At 30.5% G+C, this 25,112-nt stretch overlaps 5 protein-coding genes across 8 annotated transcripts in view; 4 read left to right on the top strand and 1 right to left on the bottom strand.

The window, feature by feature from the left end:
• The window catches only part of LOC116769180 (homeobox protein abdominal-B-like), a 58,991-nt gene that overhangs the window by 29,335 nt on the left and 4,544 nt on the right, over positions 1-25,112 (bottom strand). For 2 of the 3 annotated variants that reach the window (XM_061529499.1, XM_061529501.1), the window contains exon 1: positions 2,128-2,338. The gene's annotated coding sequence lies outside the window, so the exon portion shown is untranslated. Of the gene's footprint in view, positions 1-2,127; positions 2,339-8,697; positions 8,735-25,112 lie in introns of those variants that run through there. The other variant, XM_061529500.1, reaches the window with a different exon arrangement.
• Positions 12,420-14,380, top strand: LOC116769175 (uncharacterized). 2 transcript variants are annotated; one of them, XM_032660205.2, is made up of 5 exons: positions 12,420-12,575; positions 12,970-13,089; positions 13,388-13,603; positions 13,732-13,851; positions 14,205-14,380. In XM_032660205.2, the coding sequence occupies exons 1-5, from the start codon at positions 12,480-12,482 to the stop codon at positions 14,220-14,222; spliced, it is 570 nt and encodes a 189-aa protein (XP_032516096.1). In that variant the 5' UTR covers positions 12,420-12,479; the 3' UTR covers positions 14,223-14,380. The 2 variants fall into 2 exon arrangements, with proteins under 2 accessions (XP_032516096.1, XP_032516095.1); XM_032660204.2 differs by having other exon boundaries at positions 13,732-13,888.
• Positions 14,906-16,369, top strand: LOC116769178 (uncharacterized). The gene is made up of 4 exons (XM_061529262.1): positions 14,906-15,121; positions 15,389-15,556; positions 15,680-15,833; positions 16,204-16,369. The coding sequence occupies exons 1-4, from the start codon at positions 15,026-15,028 to the stop codon at positions 16,251-16,253; spliced, it is 468 nt and encodes a 155-aa protein (XP_061385246.1). The 5' UTR covers positions 14,906-15,025; the 3' UTR covers positions 16,254-16,369.
• Positions 16,520-17,604, top strand: LOC116769179 (uncharacterized). The gene is made up of 4 exons (XM_032660210.2): positions 16,520-16,682; positions 16,750-16,908; positions 17,171-17,327; positions 17,490-17,604. The coding sequence occupies exons 1-4, from the start codon at positions 16,596-16,598 to the stop codon at positions 17,540-17,542; spliced, it is 456 nt and encodes a 151-aa protein (XP_032516101.1). The 5' UTR covers positions 16,520-16,595; the 3' UTR covers positions 17,543-17,604.
• LOC116769177 (uncharacterized) lies at positions 18,376-19,608 on the top strand. Its single transcript, XM_032660206.2, has 4 exons — positions 18,376-18,607; positions 18,670-18,951; positions 19,109-19,271; positions 19,526-19,608. The coding sequence occupies exons 1-4, from the start codon at positions 18,443-18,445 to the stop codon at positions 19,606-19,608; spliced, it is 693 nt and encodes a 230-aa protein (XP_032516097.2). The 5' UTR covers positions 18,376-18,442.

Here is a 25,112-nt window from a genome sequence, read left to right as displayed (position 1 = left end):
GTACACATTTCGACTGACCGCAATTTGCATTTATACGTCGTGAGCCGCAGAACGTCACTCGCATATAACTCCAGCTCTCGCTCTCGTGACAACGAATCAATTCAAATCATAAATCATACCCGCAGAACCCGCACTGGATCTAATTGCGCTAGATCTCTCTAAAACGCTATAAATCATATTATTCAGCTGCGGGCGCAAGTTTTTATATAACGGCTTAGTCGTAAATTATGTCCGAAGTTAGGGAATTAATGACTTGTAATACGAACGAGAAATTGGATTGCTACGAATTTTCATTTTCATGAAAAAATCACATTCGTTTATATATTAACTATTCGATAAGCCATTTTGTACATAACCGTTTGTACTTCATTGATTTTAACTTGTTAACAGAGAAGGTTAAATAGTAGTGTCCTGCTATAAATATTCAAATGGAAATATAACTTATCTTTTTTAGTAAAGAAATCTTTCTGTATTTTCCAAAAGTCTTATCGTATCTTAAAATTCTGTGATTTTATTTCTTCATATACCTATAAATATAAAAACATGGAAAATACTAAAACCTATATAATAAATTACATTTATTTACTAACGTTTACAAACATCGATGTATCCGTCGTTGGGCAAACACTCATAATATATAGAGTTTTGTAACTTATAATATAAAACTGACAAACACCTTATAAGTAATTTATATTCCATCGGCTGGCACCGAGTCCATTGAATAGATAAATAATTAAATAAGGTCGTGACAGTATCCGTTTGGAACTTCTATGTTTTTAACTGAATATTAATATAATAGATAAGAATTATTGAAACATCTTAGTATTTTCTATTATAATCCAACATTTATAGAGACAAGACGAAGGACGAAACCGTCGGGTCATAATTAACATTTAATTATAATTTAAAATAAGTCATAAATTAATGTTAGTCAAGCGTAATAAAATAATGTCACCTACAAATTATTATGATAGTTATATATTTGTTTGTTAGCTCTCGTTGGGAAAGTTAATAGAAGTAATTGGTTCTCACTGAGATCGCTATAAATGATTATTGATAATAAAATAAAAATATCCCACAATTGATCCGTCTTTGGGTTGTTAAGAGGGTTATTTTGTGTTATGATTGCAGGTTATTAGTATTGTATAAGGAATACCCAATGTTAAAATTGTATATAATCTCATATTTGATATTAATTTAATTTTGATATTATGTGATATAATTCGATAAATATTTTGCAATAATTTAACTCTCATATATATTATAAGCCATTGTAAATCGTTTCGTAACGTAAACACTATATATCATTCGTGAATTTTATCTTTCAGCCTCGATTCAAGACCGCGTACGTTCTTGGACCGTAAATAAGTCTGGCGTTTTAAGAACCCAGCATAGTATTTTACGTGCATTGGCAAATACTTAGGTACAATGCGACAATAAACCCCTTAAATTCCCAAACGTATCAAATGAAGGTTGGACGTTGCAGTAAATTAAACTTTACTACCTCATTACATGGTCCGAATTCGATCGATCGAATAATACAGCACGAGCTTGCAACGATTCTAGCCAGTAATGGCGGCTCACGATTTGAAAACAGATTTATGATCGGCCACGATAACGGGCTTGCGATAAAAATTTCGCAGAGCGAGGAGCACGTTTGGCATGGAATGTATTGCGAAAAACAACACCTTTATACCAACGTGATACACGTTCGTTATAGTATCTCGCTCACGAATTCTGGTCGTGAAAACAGAGTAATTAATTACTCTGACAAATGTAGTGTCTATCACGACTGCAGGAATAGTAGAGAACATTGTTAATATAATGTAAGATAATATAACGATTATTCGTATTAAAGGGATATTTAAAAAAAATATTTGATTGATAAAGTTTAGAAAGATTTTTTCTTGGATTCTTTATTAATTAGGACTAGAAAATGTTCTTCCTGAATTTTTTTATATTGAAATAAATATTTAAATGTGTTCGCTTAATGCTACTAAACGATTATGTTTTATATTCAGTCAAAGATATACAAGATAACATGCTTACGAAACATATATTTTTTAAATTAAATAAAACCCTAGAAAATGGAAGAAAATATTCCAATAAATATATATTAATACTCACTACTGTAAAACAAATCTCGCAGACACTGAGTCATAGCAATGATGGAAGTTATCTTTATAAGGGCACTCGAAGTAACATCATCAACAACACAAAGTCAAAAATCAATCCATAACGTATATAAATTTCACTTTATTCGTTATTAAAATGCGTCGGCCATCTTTGTACGCGCCTGCGCGCTGCGAGAAGCGCGAAATTACAGGCCGCGTGCGCACCACCGCTGGTATAAAAATAAAATAAACTTAAAACAACGTCATATTGTGCACGTGTGTGTGAGCCGGTATTTATTTATAGGATAGTAGCTGTGTTACCGACACAGAACAGTAGGTATCCAATGCGGTTTCGCGAAACGTCTCAATTCAATACTATAATTCGTGGTTATGATTAACAAGTTGGTATTACATGTACATATGTGTATCATTAATATTGTTAATGGAAACTATAATTAAAAAAGCATAAATTTTCTCTGCATACGTTGTAATTTATGCATGTAATTACTGTATCCGATACATAGGTAGCTGATTGCAGTGCGGACGAATAAAACGAAGCTATTTAAAACCAAAACAAAAGTTTTCTTGCATTTGCTTTAAAGAAAATTTAAACTTTGTCTTTCTCACAAGTACATTTCTTATGGTTATTAACAAACATTAACTATGACTTAGAAGAGAAAATTAAGAATCTATTAGCACAATTTGAATGTAATCAATATCACTCTTTTCTTTTCTTTCGTAAATTAAAATAAAGCTAGAAGCGGACATAAGCTCCGTAAGATATTGCAAGCGATATTTGAGCGCGGGCGGCGGTCGTCGACCCTCCGCCCCACGCCTTGAAATTTTCAGGGCTGCCTTTATATTTTAAAAATTTAAATTGATTCATGAAATATGTACCAAAAACAACTCGAAGTGCAAACGCCCGCGTCATGAGAATTAATTAAAATTTTTCAAATGTTTGTTATGAAGATAAATTAATTTTTTATTATCCTAAATCTTAGATTAATTCTTGGATATTATGTAAATAAATCAATTCACAAAAATAATACGATTATTTATAGAATTTATAATATATTTTTTATAAAATATAGATCACGCCGACTTCACCGTTTATACCACCGAAATAAATATTCTAATAATTTAATCTTATTATAATTATCTTCTTTACTTACAGTACAGTACAATACAGTACAGTACTTACAGTATACATATAAATTGATTTTTTTTTAACTCAGCAACATGATAGCCCTGTAAAACCCGTTGCGTCCGCTTTTTAATTTAACGTACGCCAACGCCTGTATAAACACACCCTTAACCGCACACAAGAATGTATTTTGGTGATTTCATCCTCATTATTTAAATGTCTTAATCTTATATTATTGCCATATAAAAAGCATGTTTGACATCGCCCTAAAAAGATACAGTTCGGATTTTTAATTACCTTTTGGAGATTAAAATATTATCGGTCGAGTATGGAACACGACTGTAAAATAAAACGCCCCAGAAATGTAATACATATAGAGTAACTAATACTCAATACATAAGGACGAATAATTGACATATCACAAGACTTTTATATTTAATTTTAATAACATCAGTTAATTATTTAATGAGGTTTATTAATTACATTTCTTTCAGGTAGCTATAATAAAAATAAAATTAAAAAAAACTAAAGATTTTATCAAGAGTTATAAATCTCAAGTAAGGGCAATTATCAATTCAGCAGAAATATTTTGATGGCTCTATAAAATTGAACCTTCGATTAAAAAAACAATCCAGATAGATCTCATGTCTTTGACAGCGAAATTTAAAAAAAATGACATTTTGTATTCGAAATTTAAAACATAACGTTAAGGCGGCCCTTGTGTTGTATATACATCTATATCTGGTGGTAACCATAGACATCAACGTCCCCCCAAAACGTCCCTCGACCCTTGAAAACAATAAATATGTCAGTGGAGATATTACAAGACGTTAAGACATGCTCCGTCTTCAAGTAAATTATTACTCAGCAACTTTCCTGATGAGTTCCGTTTTGTACTAAATTACTTTTTACTTTTTATGACTGTCAGGATTAAATGTCGGAATTTATAGTATAGAGCAGAGAAAATTACTACTTTGAATTATCTTTGTGAAAATATTTATACTTATATATAATGATTATGAATAATAAATACTCGATGTACTTATTGTATATTAATGTATATATACAAGTCAACCTAGCTTACGTACCTACTGATAACAATTTGGAGTTTATATATATTAAATAAAAATAAAATCACATTTTTATAACCACTTACAATGTAGCTAACGTATAAACATCAGATGAACTTTAAAAACAAGTCACTTATCTATCTGAACATTAACGTGATAGCTCTATATTTCGACCGCAATACTTAAAAATACATTGTATTCCTATCTTACAAAGCAAACAAAACATTTTCTTTCAAAAAATCAGGAAAAAGCGGAAGAAAAACAACGTCTATAAAAGAAATAGCAGAGTTGGCGGGAGATTGCCGCTTGCTCATTCAGCGAGACGCCATTGGCTCGTCCCCTTTCCCCCCCTGCACCCCACCGTCCCGTCCCCTCACTAGCGACCCACACCGGCGACCGTAACTCACTCTTCACATGTTTTTACGGCCGCCATTTTGTGACGACCCAAACCGGCTGAATGCTTTAGTGTGTGTGTCTTTTTTTATACTTACAGTATCATATCAGGTTGGCAGGATTGCGTGAGAATTTTAGTGTGCGTTATTTTTTTTTTATAAGGTGTAAAGTTGGCAGCATTGAATATATTTCTTAGAACTAAAATACACAAGCCCTCTGTGTGCCAGCCTTGACAAACCGTCTTTTAATATTGTCCGCGTTTAGTTTTTATTTTTTAATAATGGCTATTGTTTTCAGTATTAGGTATTGTAGTTTCGTTTTAAATTATAAAAAAAGCTCAGACGGTGTCGTCATCACACTATAATTAATATAAAAAAAAAATAACTTAAAAGATTTCATGTACCTACTCAAACTTTATTCATATACCTAATAATCATATAGCTACTTGAAAAAACCAATTTAATTAAAAAATCGTTATTAATTAATGATTCAGTTAGGTAGAGGCCTATGTTTATGTATGTAGGCAGAATCAATCAATACGTATTTATTCATAGCTACTTAAGGCGGCATATCAAAGATATGTATGTAATTACTAGCTACCCTCATCAAAGCTCGTCCGATCTTAATGAATTTACAGATGAGGGGAAGATAATGGATGTCTTGACGTCTTAATCGTAATCATTAGACCTCTCCATAATGGAAACCTTATCCATTCCATTTGCAAGTAAATAAGATGGTGGGTAATGGGCTTTCTGGCTTAGTTATGAAAGCTACCGGTTGAAGATTTATATGTCTTGTTTTATTTGAACGTTGTTTAATATATTTTAAGTTATGGACAACCTTTCAAATGCTCGTTTTCTTCCCTTCAAATTATTGATCTGATTTTATCGCTATCTAAATTATCAATAAAAAATTCTCTATAATAAAATAAAACTGTTTGGCAAAGTAGCAGCTAAATCTTTATAACACATTCCCTTTTTATGAAAAAGTAAGATAAATATATAAGGAGTATATTTTAATATAGAGATATATTATATTAAAAATTAAATTTTTAAAACAAATCTGGTGCTCCAGGTATGTATGTGATATGGATTTTTTTTTATCTCCAACATACTTAAATGTTTCTTGACAATCTAACCGATCTATCTATCATTTTAATTATATGTAGACTTATAAGGTAATAACTTCCTAAAAGATTAAAAAAAATTCTCCTAAACTCATGGCGATTTATTGAATAATACCTTCCATAACGCAAAATGTGTACTAGAACTAGTTAAGCTAGAATATCAACATTTCCTTACATATATATTTTTTATTTACTAGCATTACTTAAACATCTCAACCTCAACATATACTTGTCTGTATACTTTTCTTTCGTCATTGAGAAATGAGTTGATTCTAATACACAATTTTATATCAGCATTCGTTAACTACACTAATTCTATAAGAACGCACGCAAAGATAACACTTAACCGACTAAGTCAATAAAATCTCATTTAAATGGCAAAGGAAAAATAACAATAAACCAGTATCTATAAATCACGTGGTAATTTTTCCACCTTTGTTAACAAGTGATAATGAATAAACATTTAAAAATTACAGCACCTAATTGCCGTTTTAAAGTAATAAAATTTGTAACGGACAGACAAAGGCTGTATTTGCATTATAATGTCAACGAGAGTGTTTGTAACAATCCATGTGGCTAGAATGGGTTAAAGGGAACGAAAACAGCGTGTAAACAACAACAAAATTGTTTCGATATTTTGAAATAATTCAAAACAAAAAAAAAATCATTAGAATTTCAAAGTCACCTCATTGTTAAATGACTTGCTTGGAAGCATTACCAAAAATAGTTTACTACCCGCCCATACATATGAATCGTTAAATTAAACTGTAAAATCACCTGAGAGATTGATGAGTTCTTGAACACATCGAAATATCTAAAGACAGAAAAATAGGGCCATATGGTGCTCAGCAACATATTGGTTCATATTTATTTATGTGTCGGACAATTTTAGGCTCTAGGTCGTTGGTAATAAGACGCTCGGTTAATGTGAGGTTTTAGGCGAATAAGGCCCACCTCGAAGGTGACATCTGAACTGTCGATACATTTCACAATTGTCGTAAACTCTAGACGGAAGGGGAGCGCTATAAAATTATCATTTTATTCCGTTCGACGACTGAAATGACACGGGAATGTTGTAAAACTGATTTATTAGACACATCCCGAGAGGCACATGCTGAATTTTGAAAGAGGGCTTTGTTTCAGGAGACAAATATTAGGATCTGTCTTAAATTTTAAATATAAAAAAAAAACGTCAACATTCACCTTACCTCTCTCCTAGTAGTGATCTAAACTTAATTTTTGTTTGTTTTCAAATTATTCATTATACATAACTATTATCAACGGGTTTGTCTGTATTTTAATGAACAGTCAAACGAGACATTCGCTTGGTATTTAAATAGTGTAGAATAACTGTAGTACAACTTAAAAACATAGACGTCCAACCAATAATATGCTTATAACAGAATTTTTTTATCAAATTAGTCCCCAGGTTACCTCCATTTGCAATTCGTATAATTTCATTAATGCCGTCCCTGGGCGTTTTATTGCTCTATATTTCCTGATTAGGCTCGATGTATGTTCGCCACCGCAGCCTAATAAACGACGATGGTGTTTGCCATACAAATAGACGCTCTAACTACAAATACTCTCGGATTTCATATAAATACAAATTAATTTTATTGTATACTTATTTTGGCATATTAAAAACAAATAATCTCTATTTTCCTGCATAGCTAACAATATTTATATTACACGATTTTTTTGCGCGAACAAACTCGATTGATTCATATCATATAATCAGTAAAATTGTTTAAAATATTTTTTCAATGTTATAAAGTGAACAATATCTTTAGATCTGGTTATAAAACACGATAAATAAAAAAGGAATTTAGAACTACATGTTTAATGTTAATCTTCGCTTAGTTAAAATAAACGTACAACAATTTGATCATAGATTATGTTAATTGACCATAAAAAAAAAAATAAAAATTAAAAAAAAAACAAAGCAAATTGCAAGCGTGTATAACCGACTGTTAAAATAACTCGGAGAATTGAAATAAATGAATGAGAAGGCAATAATCACGACCTATGTACTTGCGAAAAACGCATTAAAACAAACAGTGCTGTAAAAATAAATCTAACTGCCTATAAAGACTGCCATAACTATCACTTAAACGCTATTGTGCTTTAGCGGCTTTTATCTGCTCGGTGTTACTAGACGGTACAGCAGACAACAAAGTCCGCCTTTGAATATTTAAGCACGATAGCATGCACATTTTTGAGATGCCATCTCAGCTATTAAAGCTAACGCGATTTATAGACCGACGGCGCGGCGGACGGCCGGCGGTAGTGTAATTTTAATAAATAATTAAATCAATGTTATCTATCATTGAGTACATTTATAGCATAAATTGCTTGTAACCAACTTGTTAGGTGTATGGTGTCCGTTTTGAATAGCTTTACGGAATATATCTACGGAAAATAATACGTGAATACAGCGAATGCGACCTAAAGCGATGGGTGTAACGATTTTATAATGTTTATCACAGCGAGTATAACACAAGAAATAATAATAAAGAGGGTTTATTGGACAACTCGTGACACGTTATCGACTCCAATTAAATATCATTTTTATTTGGAATCTCTGGAAACGCCCAGCGGTCAGTGTTTTATTTTGAATACATTATAACCATAATAAAATATCATATATTATGTTATTTGGGATTTCAAAAAGTTTCACAGGTTTGTTGTTCTTTTTTTTATTTTTTTTATTCCGTGCTTCACTACGGATAGCGTTTTTAAAGTTAATTCCGTCGTTAATTTCGATTTCAAACATCAGCTACGATAACAAATATAAAATAAATTATACAATACAATATAATAAAATAAAATAGTAAAATTTATAATTACCTATATTTATTGATCCATAATTCCACGATGCGGTTATCTGAAACGAACAAAAAAAAAACTTCCTCAATCTATAAATTACAAAAATTAGCACTAGAATAATGAAAACTAACGAACAATGCTTCTCATATAAATCAATAAGGAATTACGGTTAATATTTTTATTTATGTATTCGCAATGAAAGCATCTTAGGTCATAAAATAGGACGCAAATCCACGGCCTTCACGAACAATGAATACGGAAGGCAGCACGGAATCGAACCGAAATCGTTTTACTTCGATGGTTACTTTATATGCAAATTCCTTGCAATAAAAGGGGAAACCCTTCTTACTTGAACAGATCAAGACTACAATTCAATGTTTATGTATCCGCGATTCGGCAATGTTATTTTGGGCGGAATATTGATGTAGGCAGTCATGAATTAAATAAATTAAATAAATATCGGTCTTTTTTTCATCGATTGATGAACACTTAGACGATTTTTTTCGATATTTATAGCGAATGTTTATTTAACTGTTATGTAAAGATGTGAAATCTGTGAATTCTGTTGACTCGTCTCCAAATAACATGAAATACGGAATATTGTTGGAACAAGTTAGCTTAATAATAAAATTAGTGCTGCAGCTTCCCGGACTGGATCTTGTTTATGGCTATGCACGCTATAATAAAATTCCTGATAACATTTCACGAGCATGTTTTCCCATCTTATAGTATTCATCAATATTCCTTTATATACTACTCGTACACATAAGCTAACAGTTCAATCGCCCGCCATCTTTCTTCTTGTAAACCGACCAATTCAATCCGTAATCAAGTCAATCTTTAAATTATTATACTTAATACCTGAGCTTCTCGCCTCATATTTTTTTCTTCCAATAAGCTTGTAACTAGAACCGACTCAACTATAAACTTCATAACAAACTGCCACATGAAACCATATCTTGTGTACATTATGAGCGTTTTCGTTTAGCCGAAGCATCTGTACCGTAATATACGAAGGTCGTATCTTTGAAACGTTCATTCAATAATGGACTCTTTACAAAATATTTTAAGTCCTTATTCATATGACCCCATCAGAATGAGAAATGTAAAAAGCAAAGGCGTGAACCGCCCTTTAGATGTTTTACTTAACAGTTAATATTAAGGTATAGATATAAAATCCGGACTTATTTGACCAAATAAACATTTTATGTTTTCAAAAATCGCTTTTACGTGTACGCCACTGAGATTATGTAGATTAAAAAGTAATTTATATAGCACGAATCCGACTTAAAATGATAAAGAAAGTATATTGAAACCAGTATCAGTATGTTTATTTGAAACCGAAATGTACCAACCAATATTGGTATATACATGCCTATAAACGGTAAGTAAAGGACGGTTGATTCCAATTACGACAATGTTGCTCGGAACATCTAAATAACTCTAGGGCTGTCTGGTTGAGTTATTGTGGCATAAATTAAGCTGAAAGCTACGCCCTTTGTTAATATACACCTATGGGACCCCGCATCGCAGCCCTGTCAAAATCACCATTATGTTTTACAAGAAGTTATGGCTCTGATATGATTACTCTCCCTCCTCATTATATCAATTTTACTTTGTTAAAATTTTTGGTTTTTCCTATCCATTCAATAGCTTCGAAAGAAAATTTTTAACATCGTCATCGGAAAAGTTATAATAAGAACATAAAGATTTTGTCTTTAAATATTATAAACCGATTCTTTCTTTCCCGTTTTTCTATCTTTCCACGTGTGAGTTCTTACACCTAAACAGAATATTCAAGTTAAATATTTATTGTCACATTTTAAGGTAAATTTTTTTTTTTTTTATTATTATGAGACGGTTCTCTTTCAATTTAAAACTGTATGGTTAATTTATTATAATAAAAATATTCATACCTACCTCTTTAACATGATAAGCTTATATTACAAGTGTATGATAAATATTACAAACGATTAAACTGATCTGTAATGGCGCACGTGTATGTGATTAAATATTTGCCTAGTTGAAGTAAACAGTGACAGTACCAACCCTCTAGCACGTACCAATCACACTAACAATTCTTGTGTGCATGTTTCAAATAACCGAAATAAAGTTCACGGACTCGTATCTTGAGTCACGTTTCCTATTTACTAAAATTTTGTAACAAAATACAAGAGTAGCTATCACTGAAAATATACTGACATCTCTCTTATTTCTTTCTTGGCCCGAAATCGTAAAATACATAATTAAGGACGCCTCGAAAAATTTAAGAGGGCGCAAGAAACTTTTGCAATTAATGTTGTAGAAAGATATCAGACGAAGTTTTTTCTTCATCAAACCCGTAATGAGCGTCCCGATGAGGAACGTCGTAAAACGTCATACAACTTAATAAATAAAGTAAGAATTTTAGATTTATCACAAGACCCACATTGCTTAGAGCCTGAGGCGCGATCTTCGGATAGAACAAAAAGGTCGAACATAAAAATGAAGATGTGTGTAAGATGTAGACGTTTCTAATATTTAAAGTCCTTCGCGTGAAATATTTTGACATTTCCTAGTAGAACACAGCCACATTTGCGGCCGATCGTGTCTGTCTTCTGAGAATTATCCCAGCGATAAAGACGTCAGACGTCTTGAATTAATAATTTATTGTATAAGTATATAACATTTTATCAACATTTGATCAATAGATAGATGTAGTTAAGGTCTATTTTACCAGAACTGAAAAATATCCATCATTTTCAATTTATTGAAGAAATAGTATCACGTTTCTATAATTTACTATTTACTGAGAAGAGGTTACTATAATTTTTCATTTCCTCCGTGTTTGTTATAGCCGTTTTTCGTAAGAAATGTTGTATTTGTAAAAGCTAAGTTATTCCACGCACGTTTGGGTTCAGGTGATGCCAGATGATAAACAGAACGTAGCGTATTTTATTGTTATATCCACTCTACGAATTGAATTTGAAATAACCGTTAAATCGATACCGGGGTGTGTTCAAACCTGTATTTACTTCATACGTACATACTAGCTCACTTTCACAGCTTTCACAGTTTAGCCTTGGCTATGAAAACAATAGTGAATAATAAATCATACACTCAATGTCAGATAGTTAATAATAATTTGATATAAATCCTTTTTTTTTAATTATTCTTCGGCTGTATAAATCATAAAATATCAACAGATACAGACTCAATTGAAATTAAAACGGTTTTTTGTTACTGGCAAGGAAAATGCGACTTCTAAATTCCGTGCATAGCATTGATTTTAATTTCGTTTTAGAGCCGGGTTCCGCCGGCTTAGTCCACCGCCATTATATCAGCCGTTTTATCTCCACTGTAATCTTGTTAAGAGGCCTCCAATCCCCCCTCTCGTCCCAAACCCCGAAGGCTTCCTCGAAGGCAATAACGCTGAAATCCCCGGTTTTCGGAGCTTAAACTAAGCCAAGCATAACGATGGAATTCTTGGGAAAATTACTATTTGCTCACCTTATATTATAACGCACCTATTAAAATATCTTTCGAAATTAATGTTTACCCCAGGATTTAAACAATAGGAAATTGTATTACATAAAACAGTTCTTACTTAAACGATTCGGTAGATATAATACTTGACTCTTGTAATAAATTGAATTTTTCAACCATTATTGAAACTCAAATCAAACTGAAACATTCTTTTTAATTACTTAAATATTTGTCTGTTGTAACTCTCTATAAGATCTGTGATGCCTTGTCAAATTGACTTTCACACTTTAAAATTTTGTATATTTTATTATTGGAAACGGTTGCTTAAATTTTATAATATGTCAATATTGGACAGAATACCTAAATTGGAAGTATGTTGTGGTTGTGTCACAGATTTGAAAACAGCAGCTGCTATAATTGCAGTTTTAGGGATTGTAAGTTTTTTTCTGTAGAATAAAATGAGATACTTACATTTTAAGCTATTTAGAATATTTTTAAGTATGTAGATTTAATAATGTGTAGGTATGTGTGTAATTTGTTTTGCCGGCTCTGATCATTTCGATATCGAAGTTATTTTTCTCAACATTTTAATCTATAAATATTGACTAGTAACTAGAAACTTTAACCTAACAATGAACTTAAGGAATCCGAATTCTAGGAAAACGGTAAAGATTGAAATTAATAACTTTGCACTTGTTAGTTTTTATGCTCAGTCTGTCGCACCTAAGATAGTATAAATTCATTGTATACTTTATAATCATGTGATTTTAAGGTTATATTCCAGTGCAATATTTTGTTAATAAATAATATTTGAAGCGTATATTCTAGGTGACGAGTCCAGCGGTGTCGTGGGCGATCGTGCGACACGCTTATGTGATCAAAGTAACTTGCGCTTTGACCGCGAAGTCGTCAAGCCCCGACGTAGTTGATATCAATCTAAATAATGGTGTAAATATTAAAAGATCCTTAGAATATAACGCGTTATAGCTTTATACAACATAACGTTTTGTTATTTATATGATGACGATAAAGGATGGGTAATTATTTTAATATTATATGGGTAAGCAATTTCCAGCGGCGCTGCTTGTGAGCACTAATTTATAGCAACGTGGCTTACGTGTACTTATTATTGTTCCTATAAAATTTTATATTTCAACTAGCATCGTCATAGCCTGATATAATTTTGTGTTGTTAATAAAATTAATAATAATAATGTTCGCTTTTTAATATATTACGAAAATTACAGTTGAGTTTCGGTTTTGGTGGAAACTCGGGAATGGGTTTTGGTTGTTTGAATAAACCTAAAGAAAAGAACAATACGTTCTTGAGGAGACAAAATCCGGATAACGATGAGACTACAGAAAATTTCATTCTCTTTGTCAAATACAGTGGCTGGATAGTGCTTATAGCTGACGTGGTGTTCCTTGTTAGCAGTATAAATTTGTTAACAAAGTTATTCCAGGTAAACAGACTCACCGTCCTTTAAACTATACATTAACTTAGTTTAAATAACCTTTCAATACAATGAGTATTCGAATAATTGTTATTTTTGGTTAGTATGTTTAGTTTATATAATTTGTATTATTCCAGGGTTCAGACGTGAACGCCACGTTTATATTTCTTGTAGCTGGGTTAGTTTCAGTGCTCCTGACGTTTATCTACGGGATGACTTACGTGGGCATCTGCGTGTTCGTGAGCGGCAACTTTCCCGTATTAGAGTTCCTTTTTGCAATTGTAGATTTATTATGTTAGTTTAAATATATACTACACTTAATCATATAATATATCTCTTTAAAATTTTATATATCATACAGTAAATTTATGACGAAGCTTTGATAGCGTTTGTTTTCGGTTACAATGTTTTAATTTATTTTCAGTATGGATGCACTTATTAGTTATAATGAATTCATATTACCAGTCTCTCAGACATAAACCTGAAAATAGGATCGTACAAAAAATGGTCTTATTGGTTTTAGGATTTTTAACCATATACGGATTCCTTACTAATTATGGTTTACTGAGGTACCCGTGTTGTGTATAAATTTATTATGTCTAAATTTCAGTGTGGAACTACTATTTAATAGTGGTGTTGTCCTACAGACGAAGAACGGTATAGAAGATACGGAATATAATTCGTGGGAAGATACAAAATGAAGGGAGTGATAAAATAACTTTATAATAAGCAAGTAATAAGACAAAGGGACAAAGATTTTTTTGTAATAAAATAAATTTGTGTGTATTTCTTTGTTTACTTCAAAGTTTACCTTATAAATTATAGAAATAATTATAAAATAAATTAACAAAATTGACTGAAATCAAAATAACGTAACTCATGCCCATGCTCTGCTGGAATAATTACTGAAATCCTCTTGTAGAAGATTGTTGATGTGGACAGGATATTGTCAGCTTTTTAAATTATAAAACAAGATCCTGAGGAACTGTATCCAGCCAACTTCTTTCTTGAACCACACCATTCTATATAATTACCAACAGTCCTAGAGATGTTCACTATATGTAATTAATTTCATTCAAACTTACAAATAACTATGCAAATATAATATAATTATGCAAATTTATAACAACGTATACTTACTCTGAATCATAAACATTTTCATCCGGAAAGCTAGTTTTAAGATTTATTGCGAAAATATCTAATGGAAATAAAAATGCAAATGATTGAACGAAACATTTTTATGAAAAATAAGCTCCGGAACAACCAAAAAGTATTTCAACGTCTCGTTAATATTACGTGACATTTGTTGATAGTAAATTGTAAGACTGAAAAGAAAAGGTTCATAAAATTGTTTTATTTGCAAAATTTTTTCATATATTTATAAAATGTACTTAAATGTTTGATGTACACTAAAATATATATGTGATCTCAATGGGATTATTGAAATTTCTTCCACAAGTAAACAGATTCTGTTGGTGTACGAGAAATTTGAAATGTGCCTCTTTCACGATTATTATTGTAGGAATGGTGAGAGGGTTTTGAAAAATGTAACACAATGTTCTATTTAATTGACCCAATAAATCTAGGCAAACATTCACGTCTTACTTGAGAACCCTATTTTTTTGCTGCATACTTTTGACTTTGCTCTGTTAAGAAATATTTAAAGTTTAAATTAAAAATACAAAATCCATATAAAAAACCGATTATAAAACTTAATCAAAATCACAACAAACAACTAATCAAAAGTACAATTATAAAAGGTATTATAGACAGTATGTATAATAATTCTTTCAGATAACAGGCGTCAATACAGCAGGCTTCCTGTGTATACCTCCTTGCAAGGAGCTCTACGAAGTATCCAGTCCAATGAAACTAGTAGCCAATGTGTTTAGATGGTTGCTATTCTCCTCCGAGTTGTTACTCCTTGCTAGCATATTCGGTTTCTTGCTGGGTATATTTTATGTGAGTTAATTTTATTTAATTGTTATGTTAAACATTCTTTGAACAATATTTTCCTATTATGTTTATATTAATGAGGACGTTACTACATGTCATGAACTTAATGAAATGTTCATATTATTACAGTCAATTCGTGTAACCGCTGACGTGTTAATATGCACAGCTATAGTCAAGTGCATCATATCGGCTTTATATGGCATACTTATATTAGTACAAGAACAATTCACACATTGTAGGTGGTACACGTCACAGATATTCCATTTGGTCATTTATATAATGAGTAAGTAATTGATGTATGTATACTAAGTATCTTTCACATCTCTAGAGGCATAGACGAGTCTGTCAATATCAGCTGATCACGTTTGTTTACAAGATTGCTAAATTCTATTGATATGATCTATACATTCATTTCTTTGTATACTTGTACATATTTAATAACTATCATAGATCTGAAAATAGTATAGTTTGATACTTTAAAGTTAAATGTAAATAAAAATTCTTAAATTACAAGAGAGTTCGTGAATAATTGTGTAGTATTAAGGTAAGGTCTTAACTATCTAGCAAAGTTATTGTAGATTTCTTTTGAACTAATGTTGAACATTTAACATTAAAATAACTTCAAAGTTTCTAAAGTTAGATTTCCATTTCAGTGTGGTGCTATTTCATAATCGTCGTCAATTCTTACCAGGATAAGATGTAAAATTTATTCTCTCAATCATTATTAGGTACAAAATGCAAAGGTTACGCCAAAGGTGTCCGGGGAATAATTCAATGTCTTGTTAATATTTGATTGCTTGTAAATATTATTAATAAATATTCCCAATTTTTTTTTGAATTTCTCTTCTTTATGTTATTATATTTTTATAGGAGTATAATTTCGAATTACTTGATATGGTCTGTCTGTTTAGTAAATACTTCTTTGTATTAAAAAGATTTCTTCTTTTAAATATCTCTGCATGTCTCTCACAAGCTTGTCAGACTGAAATATATTTAGTATAGTTCTTTATATTTTAGTATATATTTGATTATATTTTCTATAAAAATGTTCGACTTCCTACCAACAGTCGAAAACTGTTGTTTCTGTGTGAGGCTAAAAATAGGCGCCATACTTATAGCCTTGTGCGGTATCGTAAGTATTTTCCAATAGTTGAATAACTTAGTTTTAACATAAGAAACTTATTAATCCGTAACCTCAGATAGGTATTGGCAGTTTCGGCTATATGACTTTGGCTAAGTTATGCGGCGACGAGAGTGGTTTAATGCCGGATTTAGTAAAATATTTCTCATTTGCTGCGGTAGCGTCAAACACATTACTTACTATAACCAGCATTATATTCTTGATAGCAGCGTGTATGGTAAGATTATATAATAATATATTTTTAATATTGAAATATTAAATCACCTTATATATTTTATATGTAGATATGATAACTTAGATATAAAAAAACTTTCACTCTTCAACATTAAAAATAGATTCTTTTTATAAGTAAGTACTGTTTTAGTTAAATTTGCATACCATCCTCTGCCGGAGACTCGCAAGTATTAGCAAAAGAAACGTTTGTTGAGCCTTCCGCCGGCTAGTCTCTGAATAAAATTTAATAAATATTTTTTTCTTAGGATCGTTTCGAAATCACTGCGACACTATTTCTTCTCGCCATCCTAATATTCCTTATTGTAAATTTGGCGAGTATTATAGTGATTGTTGTAGCTATCATCACAAGCAGCGGATGTCGCCAGAACACCCTGTATCTGTCAGCCCTTATACTATTCCCCAGTAAGTAAACATCTTTATGAATTTATTAAAGTTCTCTAAGTTATGACTCAATCCTATACTTGAAATGAATAATTAATTTTATATTATTTATATGAAATATTTTTTTACTAATTTAATTACGATTAAAATACATTAACTGATAACTATATCCATCTTTCGCAGTTTGGTTTTACTTTATGGTGGTCGTCAAGAGCTACAAAGAAGAAATGAGTTGAAGAAAATGAAAAAGGGATCACCGAATTTATACAATTATGTTTGATTGTAAATAAAATAAATATCCCTTTAAATTTTTTTTTGTGTACTACATCGAAATCAGCGGCTAAAATATTATGGATAATAATGACGAAAATCAAGTTTTAATAATTATAAAATAAGTAAACATATTTATATAATGACATCTAAGACTCGCGAGTATTGATTTAAATAAAACTAAAAAAATATTCGTCTGCCCGTGATCACAGTTGCTGCAAAGTAACCGAGACGTCGGCAGCATGTAGCTGGAACAATAACAACCCTAGAATAATTAAATCGGAAAATATTAGATTTATTTAAATATATTTGTATGTTTTAAAGGTATATTCCACTATTTTCCTCTCCTTGTTTTATGAATATACTTATTATTACTATTTTTTCATTAGTTTCCATACAAATTTTGATGCAAAGCAGCAGTTCTTAATTAACGTAGTCACATGCAAATAAATGATATCAACAAACTTATTTAAATTTAAAACTAAATAATATTAACACAGTTCACACTTATTGCTTTCTTATTCTTATAAATGATTACAAACTGTCTTAAAGGAATTCAATTTATTTAGTATTAGTACTTATTAAAATTAAAAGAAGGGTAGTAATGAAAATATCGTCATTATGGTTCCGTACAAAAACTAATACCTTATCTAAAAATGTATTCGTAAATATAAACGATTACATTTAGATGATTTTAAAAAATAAAAAATTAAATTGCATATATTATTAATGAATTCATTAAAAGTTTTTAAACAAGGTTTCTAGTTGTGAGTTCCGTTTGTCAGTCAAATGTATGACATCAGGTTTGACACGATAACATTTAAAGAAATTTAAAGTGTGAAAATAAAAAAAATAGTTACAGAGTAATGCCTGAGATAAGCAGAGGTTTCACATTCGAACATTCCTGTGTCATAGAGTTCACTAAGCCGAGATGCCTGAGCTGGCTGTGTGAAAACTGTTTCTACATTAAACGGTTCTGTTGCTGCTGCAGCTTGAAGTTCGGAGCGTTCATTGTAGCTTTGTGCGGCATGGTTGGTATACATCCGTTGTGAACTGGTTATGCTACAAATTCATATTTGTTTTTCGCTTTCAGCTTTACATCGGCAGTTTCATATATTTGCCGTATTATAGGATATGCTCTTGCAAACAAGATTTCTTTCTGTCACAAATAAAGTTAGGATCGGATTTCAACGACCTGAAAGCGATCTATGACCAAGCGATAGCTTTCAACCCTTTCGATGACATAAACAAATATATACTCGGTTTATATAAACCCATTAAGAACATAGTAATGCAAAATCTAATGTGTTTCATATTGTTCCCTTATGTTCTGCTTTCATTCTTTAGTATGTTATTCCTGCTTATGGCTTGTTCGGTGAGTTTATAAGTATTTATGTTTCAGAAATACGTACGTATATAAAACTATTTTTGTTTAAACCTATTTGTAAATTGAATTTATATTATACGATGTCAGATATATTAATTGAGTTGTTAGTTATAAACGTGCTATTGCAAGGATTTGTTCTTTCCAGCCCTGTTGCAGATGTTTGTCAACTGTTTTGTTACTATGTATATTCCTCAGCCAAGCTCTCAATACGTTTATTATCGGTACTATTATAGACGGCGTTGCGTTCAGAGAGTGTGAATGTTTTGAAAACTGGCCCTGGACACTACATAGCCTCATATTTTATCCAAGTAAGTTCATAACAGTGAAATTAAGTTATTAATTTTTATTTAAAACGCAATTATTTTGATTGTCGTATAATAGTATGTATTTTTTTATTTAATTTAAAAATTTTATGCATCGTTAAAAAGAATTTCTAATTAAGAAGTATTAAATTTTCCTCAGAAAAACTTGTCTTCACCTTAACCCAATCTAATTACTCGCCAAAAGCTTCCTTTTTTTGTTGATTTTCGAAACCTTTGCTTCCTTTTCTTTGTTATTTCAGTTTGGTTCTACTTTTATATTGTTATAAGAAGCTTCAAGAGGTTAAGAAAGGAAAAAGCGAGGGCAAAAAAGGTAATTCATTAAATACTTATAACTTTTTTGCTATTAAATAGAAAGATATATCTCATTTAATCTCCTTATTCTAGCTTCAGCAATTTTAAGTAACTAAAATATTATTGTGTTATAATGAACAAAAAATAAAGTAAAATCGGACTTAGGAAAAACCTTCATATAAAAATTATAATCGTATCATACAACTGCCAGGGAGTGTGTAAGTATAAATAAATAAGATTTTATTTTTGATCTGCCTTAGAAATGATCTTTGAGATTTATCTGCCCAATAATTATCTTTGATAGTGTTTTTACAAACAACAAAGAAGGGATTGTGATAAGCGATTCTTCATTACCAAGCGTTTTTTTTTTTCTGTGAACAAGAAATTAATTTGCTACTACAGTTTTACATTACAGCTTGTAATCGGTAAGAATTATTTTTAATCAATTATCTTGTATAAATTAAGTTTATTAAAGTAGGTTTTAATTTTTTAACCTGCTATAACGTAATTTGTATATTATTTTTTGTTTCAGTTAACAAATAACACGAGCATCTTATCATTATTAACATCTATACGGACTTGGACAATACTTAATAATTTGTTATCTATGGGTAAATTGTATGAAAATGTACCGAAGATGTTTTAATTTAAATTGCATTCCAAAACAGACTTAAACACTATTGCAATAAGATGTAAGATTGAAATGGAATAAAAAAATAAATGGTTTTATATAAATTTTCTTTTATTGCCTACATGAGGTTTAAATGTATCCAAATAATATAGTCGAGATGTCTCAAAGAAATTTAGGTTTCGATATTAAATGCTTACAAAATGTTAATTAAGGGATTCGTTGATTTAAAGTGCCGCCCTCAGTTAATGTTAGAATTAAATTTGGATCCTCGCATCAGCATAAACGTCACTTTAGTGAAGATTTTAATTACCGCTCCCATAGAGACCCACCGCCGAGTTGTTCTTAAAAGGGTTACGGAACCAACCCTTTATAATGTAACGTTCTAATTCCATTATAGAAAACAATTTGAAATGAAATTACTTTATATATTTTTAGTGAATTTCGCTCACGATCGTCATAAATCTATTAATCTAGACATCAAAGTATAAACCCGCAGAACACGCTGGAGAATGGTTCGAAATTTCTATGGAAACAGCGTCACGTCTCCGGCCCCGGCGGTAACGTAAAAAGGAAAAATATATAAAAGAAAAAAGATAGTATTAAAGTATAAAGAAAGCGACTTCCCTCCACGGCTGGCTTTTATTACTTCAGGACGTGACGCGATCTGTCTCCGCTAACGTTACATGTATATAGGTATATTTACATTTAGATATAATATGTTTAGACGTCGAATTTATTTTCTATAGAATTTTGATGTTGCATTTTCATAATTTTATTAGTTTCATTTTTGTATACCATGGTTATATTTCAAAAATAGGCATTAAATACGAAGAAATTTAAAGAGAATACACAAATTTCAAATGTAATAAGCCTTAAAATGTTACCTCGTGTTGTATCCGATGTACGATAATATATTTATGTTTTATTCTTGAAAAATATTTATTCTATAGTATGAGTATCATAAAAAATAATATTATGCAAAGCAAAACGGACGACGGGGAAAATTTTGCTTTCCCTCGGGCGTTATTCATAACACACATAAAAGGGGACTTTCGTGATTCAAGACTATAATAATTTTAGAGAATATCTTTTGTCTGAGCTTGCCTACAATAATAAAGCATGAAATCTTAAATTGTATCTTAAATATATCTTAAAAAATGTTTACGTTTTAAAAACTTTTTCATTATATTTTGATGTATAGGATTTGTAAAGTTACGTAAATCTTCGTGTTTCATGAAAGGAACTAAGTTTCTGTATGTTAAAAGTTCATGTGTCGTAATTATATATATTTGTATAATAAAATTTAAATACCTAATTGTGGTTTTCGTAGTAATTTAATGCCTATTTGTAATTAAAAATAATGGTATTGACAAAAACTATCGGCCGCCGGCGACGTGCCGTCGGTAAGTTACTGATCATATTCATCACTTCATCTAATATTAATAAAGTAGGTACACTTTCATTTCATACTAAAATTATGCTGTCCATTAATATTATTTATATAATAATCAAATGTAGTAAATATAACCTTTCGAGCAGTCAAAATATATGAACACCATAATTAAAACCAAACTACATTTCATAGAAAGTATTATTTGTGGATACGCAAATAAAAAATTATATTAAATTTAATTCATTAACATAATTTTTTTTAAATAAAATTATCAACGCCATCTATATAATTACAGTATCAGGAAATTTGGCGCATGCGCCGAGCGAGCGAAACAAAGATGGCCGCCGATCAATACAACCACCCTTCACCCCATTTCATGGAACATTGCATTAAAGATCTGTTATACAAAATAGACCTTAGCACTAACAAAACAAGACTTAAAGTTACTTATAGTTCCGTTCCGTACTGTTCCTTTTATTTTTGTCTATCCAGCTGAGATGGATACTGTATCTATATGTTCCTATAGACTTTATGTAGGTATGTATATACCTACACTATTTAAATTAAAGAAGTTGAATAGTGCATAATATTATTATACTTAACAAATTCATGTATTCATTATGAAAAGGTTTTTGACATAGGTTTAGTTATTTCAAGCAACGAAATAAATTTTCTTCTCAATTTTCTTTTTATACAGCCTCCGTCTCAGAGACTAAATACCCTCAAGGCGCTATTTACATATTTAATGTTACGGAGATACGACGGGACTATAACTTATAAGTAAGGTACCTTGTAATTATTCCCCTTATTTTATTTCCAACGAAGCCTCTCAGCAGTTATGTGGGTAGTTTTATTAAATATTGCACATATATAACATATAAACAATAAAGAATAGGTATAATGAGACCTAGGACTTTCGCGAGTGCCCTATTCATTTAAATAAAGAGTATTTCAATATCGAAATAAAGATTTCTAAATTACATACAAACATACCTAATTTTTATCTCGAAATCAATTATTATCGTTAATAGAAACTTAGGTAGGTAAGTAACCTGCCCACTATCCTATTTATGTAGGTAGATAGTATGTAGATGTAGCAGTTATAGTTTGAACATTCATTTAATTCCTAGCGCATCTCTTAATGTTATGAAGTCGTAGAGAGAATATCTAATAGATATATTTTTAAAATACCGAGGTTGGTAGGAATGTAGGTACTAAAACTAGTTAAGCCTTAAACTACTTAAATATTTTGAAAATAGTTAAGAAAATATACATATGCATATTTTGTAATACTTTCCTCTATTATTACGAGACTTCATTTCCTTATTCATTGCTATAAATATTAAATAATGAAAGTAAAGTAAAATATAGAGTTACACTTCTATCAATATAATACCTCTCTCTTATAAACGCATACATTTTTTTGCTAATGGAGTTCGAGCTTAAATCTCGGCTGCTTACTTATTAGGTACCCGTTTTCAATACATATATATTCTAATTTATTGTTCTCTAAATTTAAATATGACATACTTGACAAAAAATGTTAAACTTCCTTATAATTTTATGAGTACCTTATAACTACTTCAATCAACGAAAATCTTATTTAACATAGGCTCTAGAAAAAGTTTCTAAACATGTATGAGTTCTATTATAATTAAACCCATTACATTAGTTCTTCGTAAAAACGCCATCTAGTTGTGACATCTGAAACTCTTTCCCGAAGGATTTTGCTAACCAAGAAAAATTTATGCCCCCAAGCTAGCGACATCTGTTAGGAACTCTTTGAACGATGTATTTCACCAAGTAAAGCTCAGTTGGCTTAAAGACAAAGGAATGGCTGTGTGATTCCTTATAACAATGATAGATGCCGGTGTCAACATTTTTTTTGTGTATTTAGAAGTTATATAATAATTATATCTGAATTTTCATACAAAACAATTTTCTTAACAAAAATATACTTTAGTTATGAAAATGTACTTATCCTAAACTAATATTTTTTGTTGTGATTTTTTAATAAATTACATTCAGATTTTGTTTTTTTTTTATTATATAAATGTTTAAAATACCGAATTTTTCATTCGACAAATAAATTAATTTTATCAATAGAGCACATTTCAAAATCTTCTAACAGATAAATTAAGCCAATAAAATTTAATTTTGTTCAGATCGAAACAAAAACGAGGGTGGCTGAAGCATCATCCGATAAATATGAATACGTCGCAATGAAAGCGTTTATTTAAAAATGGAAGCCTAGCCTGTGTCCTGATTGGTTCATTTCGGCGCCATTTGCAAAGGGCACGGTCTGATTTGGCCACGCCTACATTCACCGAAACCGACACCACGACCGCCTACGGTCCTGCCATCTTTAAAATAAGTTTTTCAATATTGGGGTGGGTAGTCTGATGCTAATACGACCAAATTAAAAGAACACCAGCTACTTTAGAACATTTATAGCTTGTGGTGACATTTGAATTTAGAAGTGCTATTACCACTTTATACCGGTTTTACCAATGGTTTCTAACTAGATTGAATTTGATTAAATGAAATACCTAATAATTTATTTCCATAATATATAAAGATTTGTTCTGTTTCTTAGAGTTGTTTTGTTGAATATATCGGTGAAACACTGAAAAAACTATAATATTTTTCTTAGATACCTATACCTATAGAGAGATGGATAGAGTTAAGAGTAAAATTATAAAAACTCGAAATACGAAGTCATAAAAATTAAAAACACTTAAAATCTTTCTAGTTTCGTAATGAGGCCAACGAAACAAGATAAAAAATGTAAACAATAACAAAGTCAAATATTCATTCATTATATTATACGAATGCACCTACACTTTTTTAAACGTTGGCTAGGTGTTATATTTAAAAAAAATATGTATTTTAATACCTACATTGTTTTTAAACATTCATAGTAGAAATAAAATTAAAATCTCTTAAGAAATATATTCAATTTCATCGAATCTTGGTACGTAAATGTTATGTAAAACAGTAACTAAAATTTTAATAAAAAAAAAAATATTATAAAAAAATAAATATATGTTTATACAAAAAAATACTCTCATATCAGGTTATTAAGACGGTGTGTTTGCGAAAAAAACGTAGGCCTATACCTATGTATAAGTAGATACCTACTTTTTTTTATCAGTGCCTAGATGGTTTTAAGATTTGGTAAATTCTCTTAAAGCCTTTGATTAGACCTTTATAATTCTTAGTCCTTAGTATGTATATATAAACAAATATTGAAAAACTTCTTCAAAAACGGACATCTTTCAGATAGAGAGTAGGCAAGTACCTAGTAAATTGTTTCGCAGAGACATTATAATTTATTCAAATACTAAGAAAGACTTGGTTATTCGTATCAATAAATTAAACAATTATTAAATTTCATATATAAAAATATTAGGAAAAAAAATAGTAAACGTATAGGTATATACCTACATCGCATACAAAAAGATTTTTTATTACCTTGTGTAATAAGATATCTTTTTGTATGCGATGTTAG

The sequence above is a fragment of the Danaus plexippus genome, chromosome 5 (genome assembly GCF_018135715.1).
Source record: "Danaus plexippus chromosome 5, MEX_DaPlex, whole genome shotgun sequence".
Lineage (NCBI taxonomy): Eukaryota > Metazoa > Arthropoda > Insecta > Lepidoptera > Nymphalidae > Danaus > Danaus plexippus.
The sequence above is the reverse complement of the archived record's forward strand: the minus strand, read 5'-3'. Positions and strand labels throughout refer to the sequence as shown.

What these genes read in the sequence shown, in the direction of transcription:
- LOC116769175 (XM_032660204.2), top strand. Translation starts at nt 12,480, where the DNA reads ATGTCAATATTGGACAGAATACCTAAATTGGAAGTATGTTGTGGTTGT. An exon ending in ATATCAATCTAAATAATGGT is followed by an intron (nt 13,090 to 13,387) that starts GTAAATATTAAA and finishes CGAAAATTACAG; the next exon opens with TTGAGTTTCGGTTTTGGTGG. An exon ending in TGTTAACAAAGTTATTCCAG is followed by an intron (nt 13,604 to 13,731) that starts GTAAACAGACTC and finishes GTATTATTCCAG; the next exon opens with GGTTCAGACGTGAACGCCAC.
- LOC116769178 (XM_061529262.1), top strand. Translation starts at nt 15,026, where the DNA reads ATGGGATTATTGAAATTTCTTCCACAAGTAAACAGATTCTGTTGGTGT. An exon ending in CGATTATTATTGTAGGAATG is followed by an intron (nt 15,122 to 15,388) that starts GTGAGAGGGTTT and finishes TAATTCTTTCAG; the next exon opens with ATAACAGGCGTCAATACAGC. An exon ending in TTTGGTCATTTATATAATGA is followed by an intron (nt 15,834 to 16,203) that starts GTAAGTAATTGA and finishes TTTCCATTTCAG; the next exon opens with TGTGGTGCTATTTCATAATC.
- LOC116769179 (XM_032660210.2), top strand. Translation starts at nt 16,596, where the DNA reads ATGTTCGACTTCCTACCAACAGTCGAAAACTGTTGTTTCTGTGTGAGG. An exon ending in TCTTGATAGCAGCGTGTATG is followed by an intron (nt 16,909 to 17,170) that starts GTAAGATTATAT and finishes TTTTTTTCTTAG; the next exon opens with GATCGTTTCGAAATCACTGC. An exon ending in AGCCCTTATACTATTCCCCA is followed by an intron (nt 17,328 to 17,489) that starts GTAAGTAAACAT and finishes CATCTTTCGCAG; the next exon opens with TTTGGTTTTACTTTATGGTG.
- LOC116769177 (XM_032660206.2), top strand. Translation starts at nt 18,443, where the DNA reads ATGCCTGAGATAAGCAGAGGTTTCACATTCGAACATTCCTGTGTCATA. An exon ending in TTGTAGCTTTGTGCGGCATG is followed by an intron (nt 18,608 to 18,669) that starts GTTGGTATACAT and finishes TTTCGCTTTCAG; the next exon opens with CTTTACATCGGCAGTTTCAT. An exon ending in TCCTGCTTATGGCTTGTTCG is followed by an intron (nt 18,952 to 19,108) that starts GTGAGTTTATAA and finishes TGTTCTTTCCAG; the next exon opens with CCCTGTTGCAGATGTTTGTC.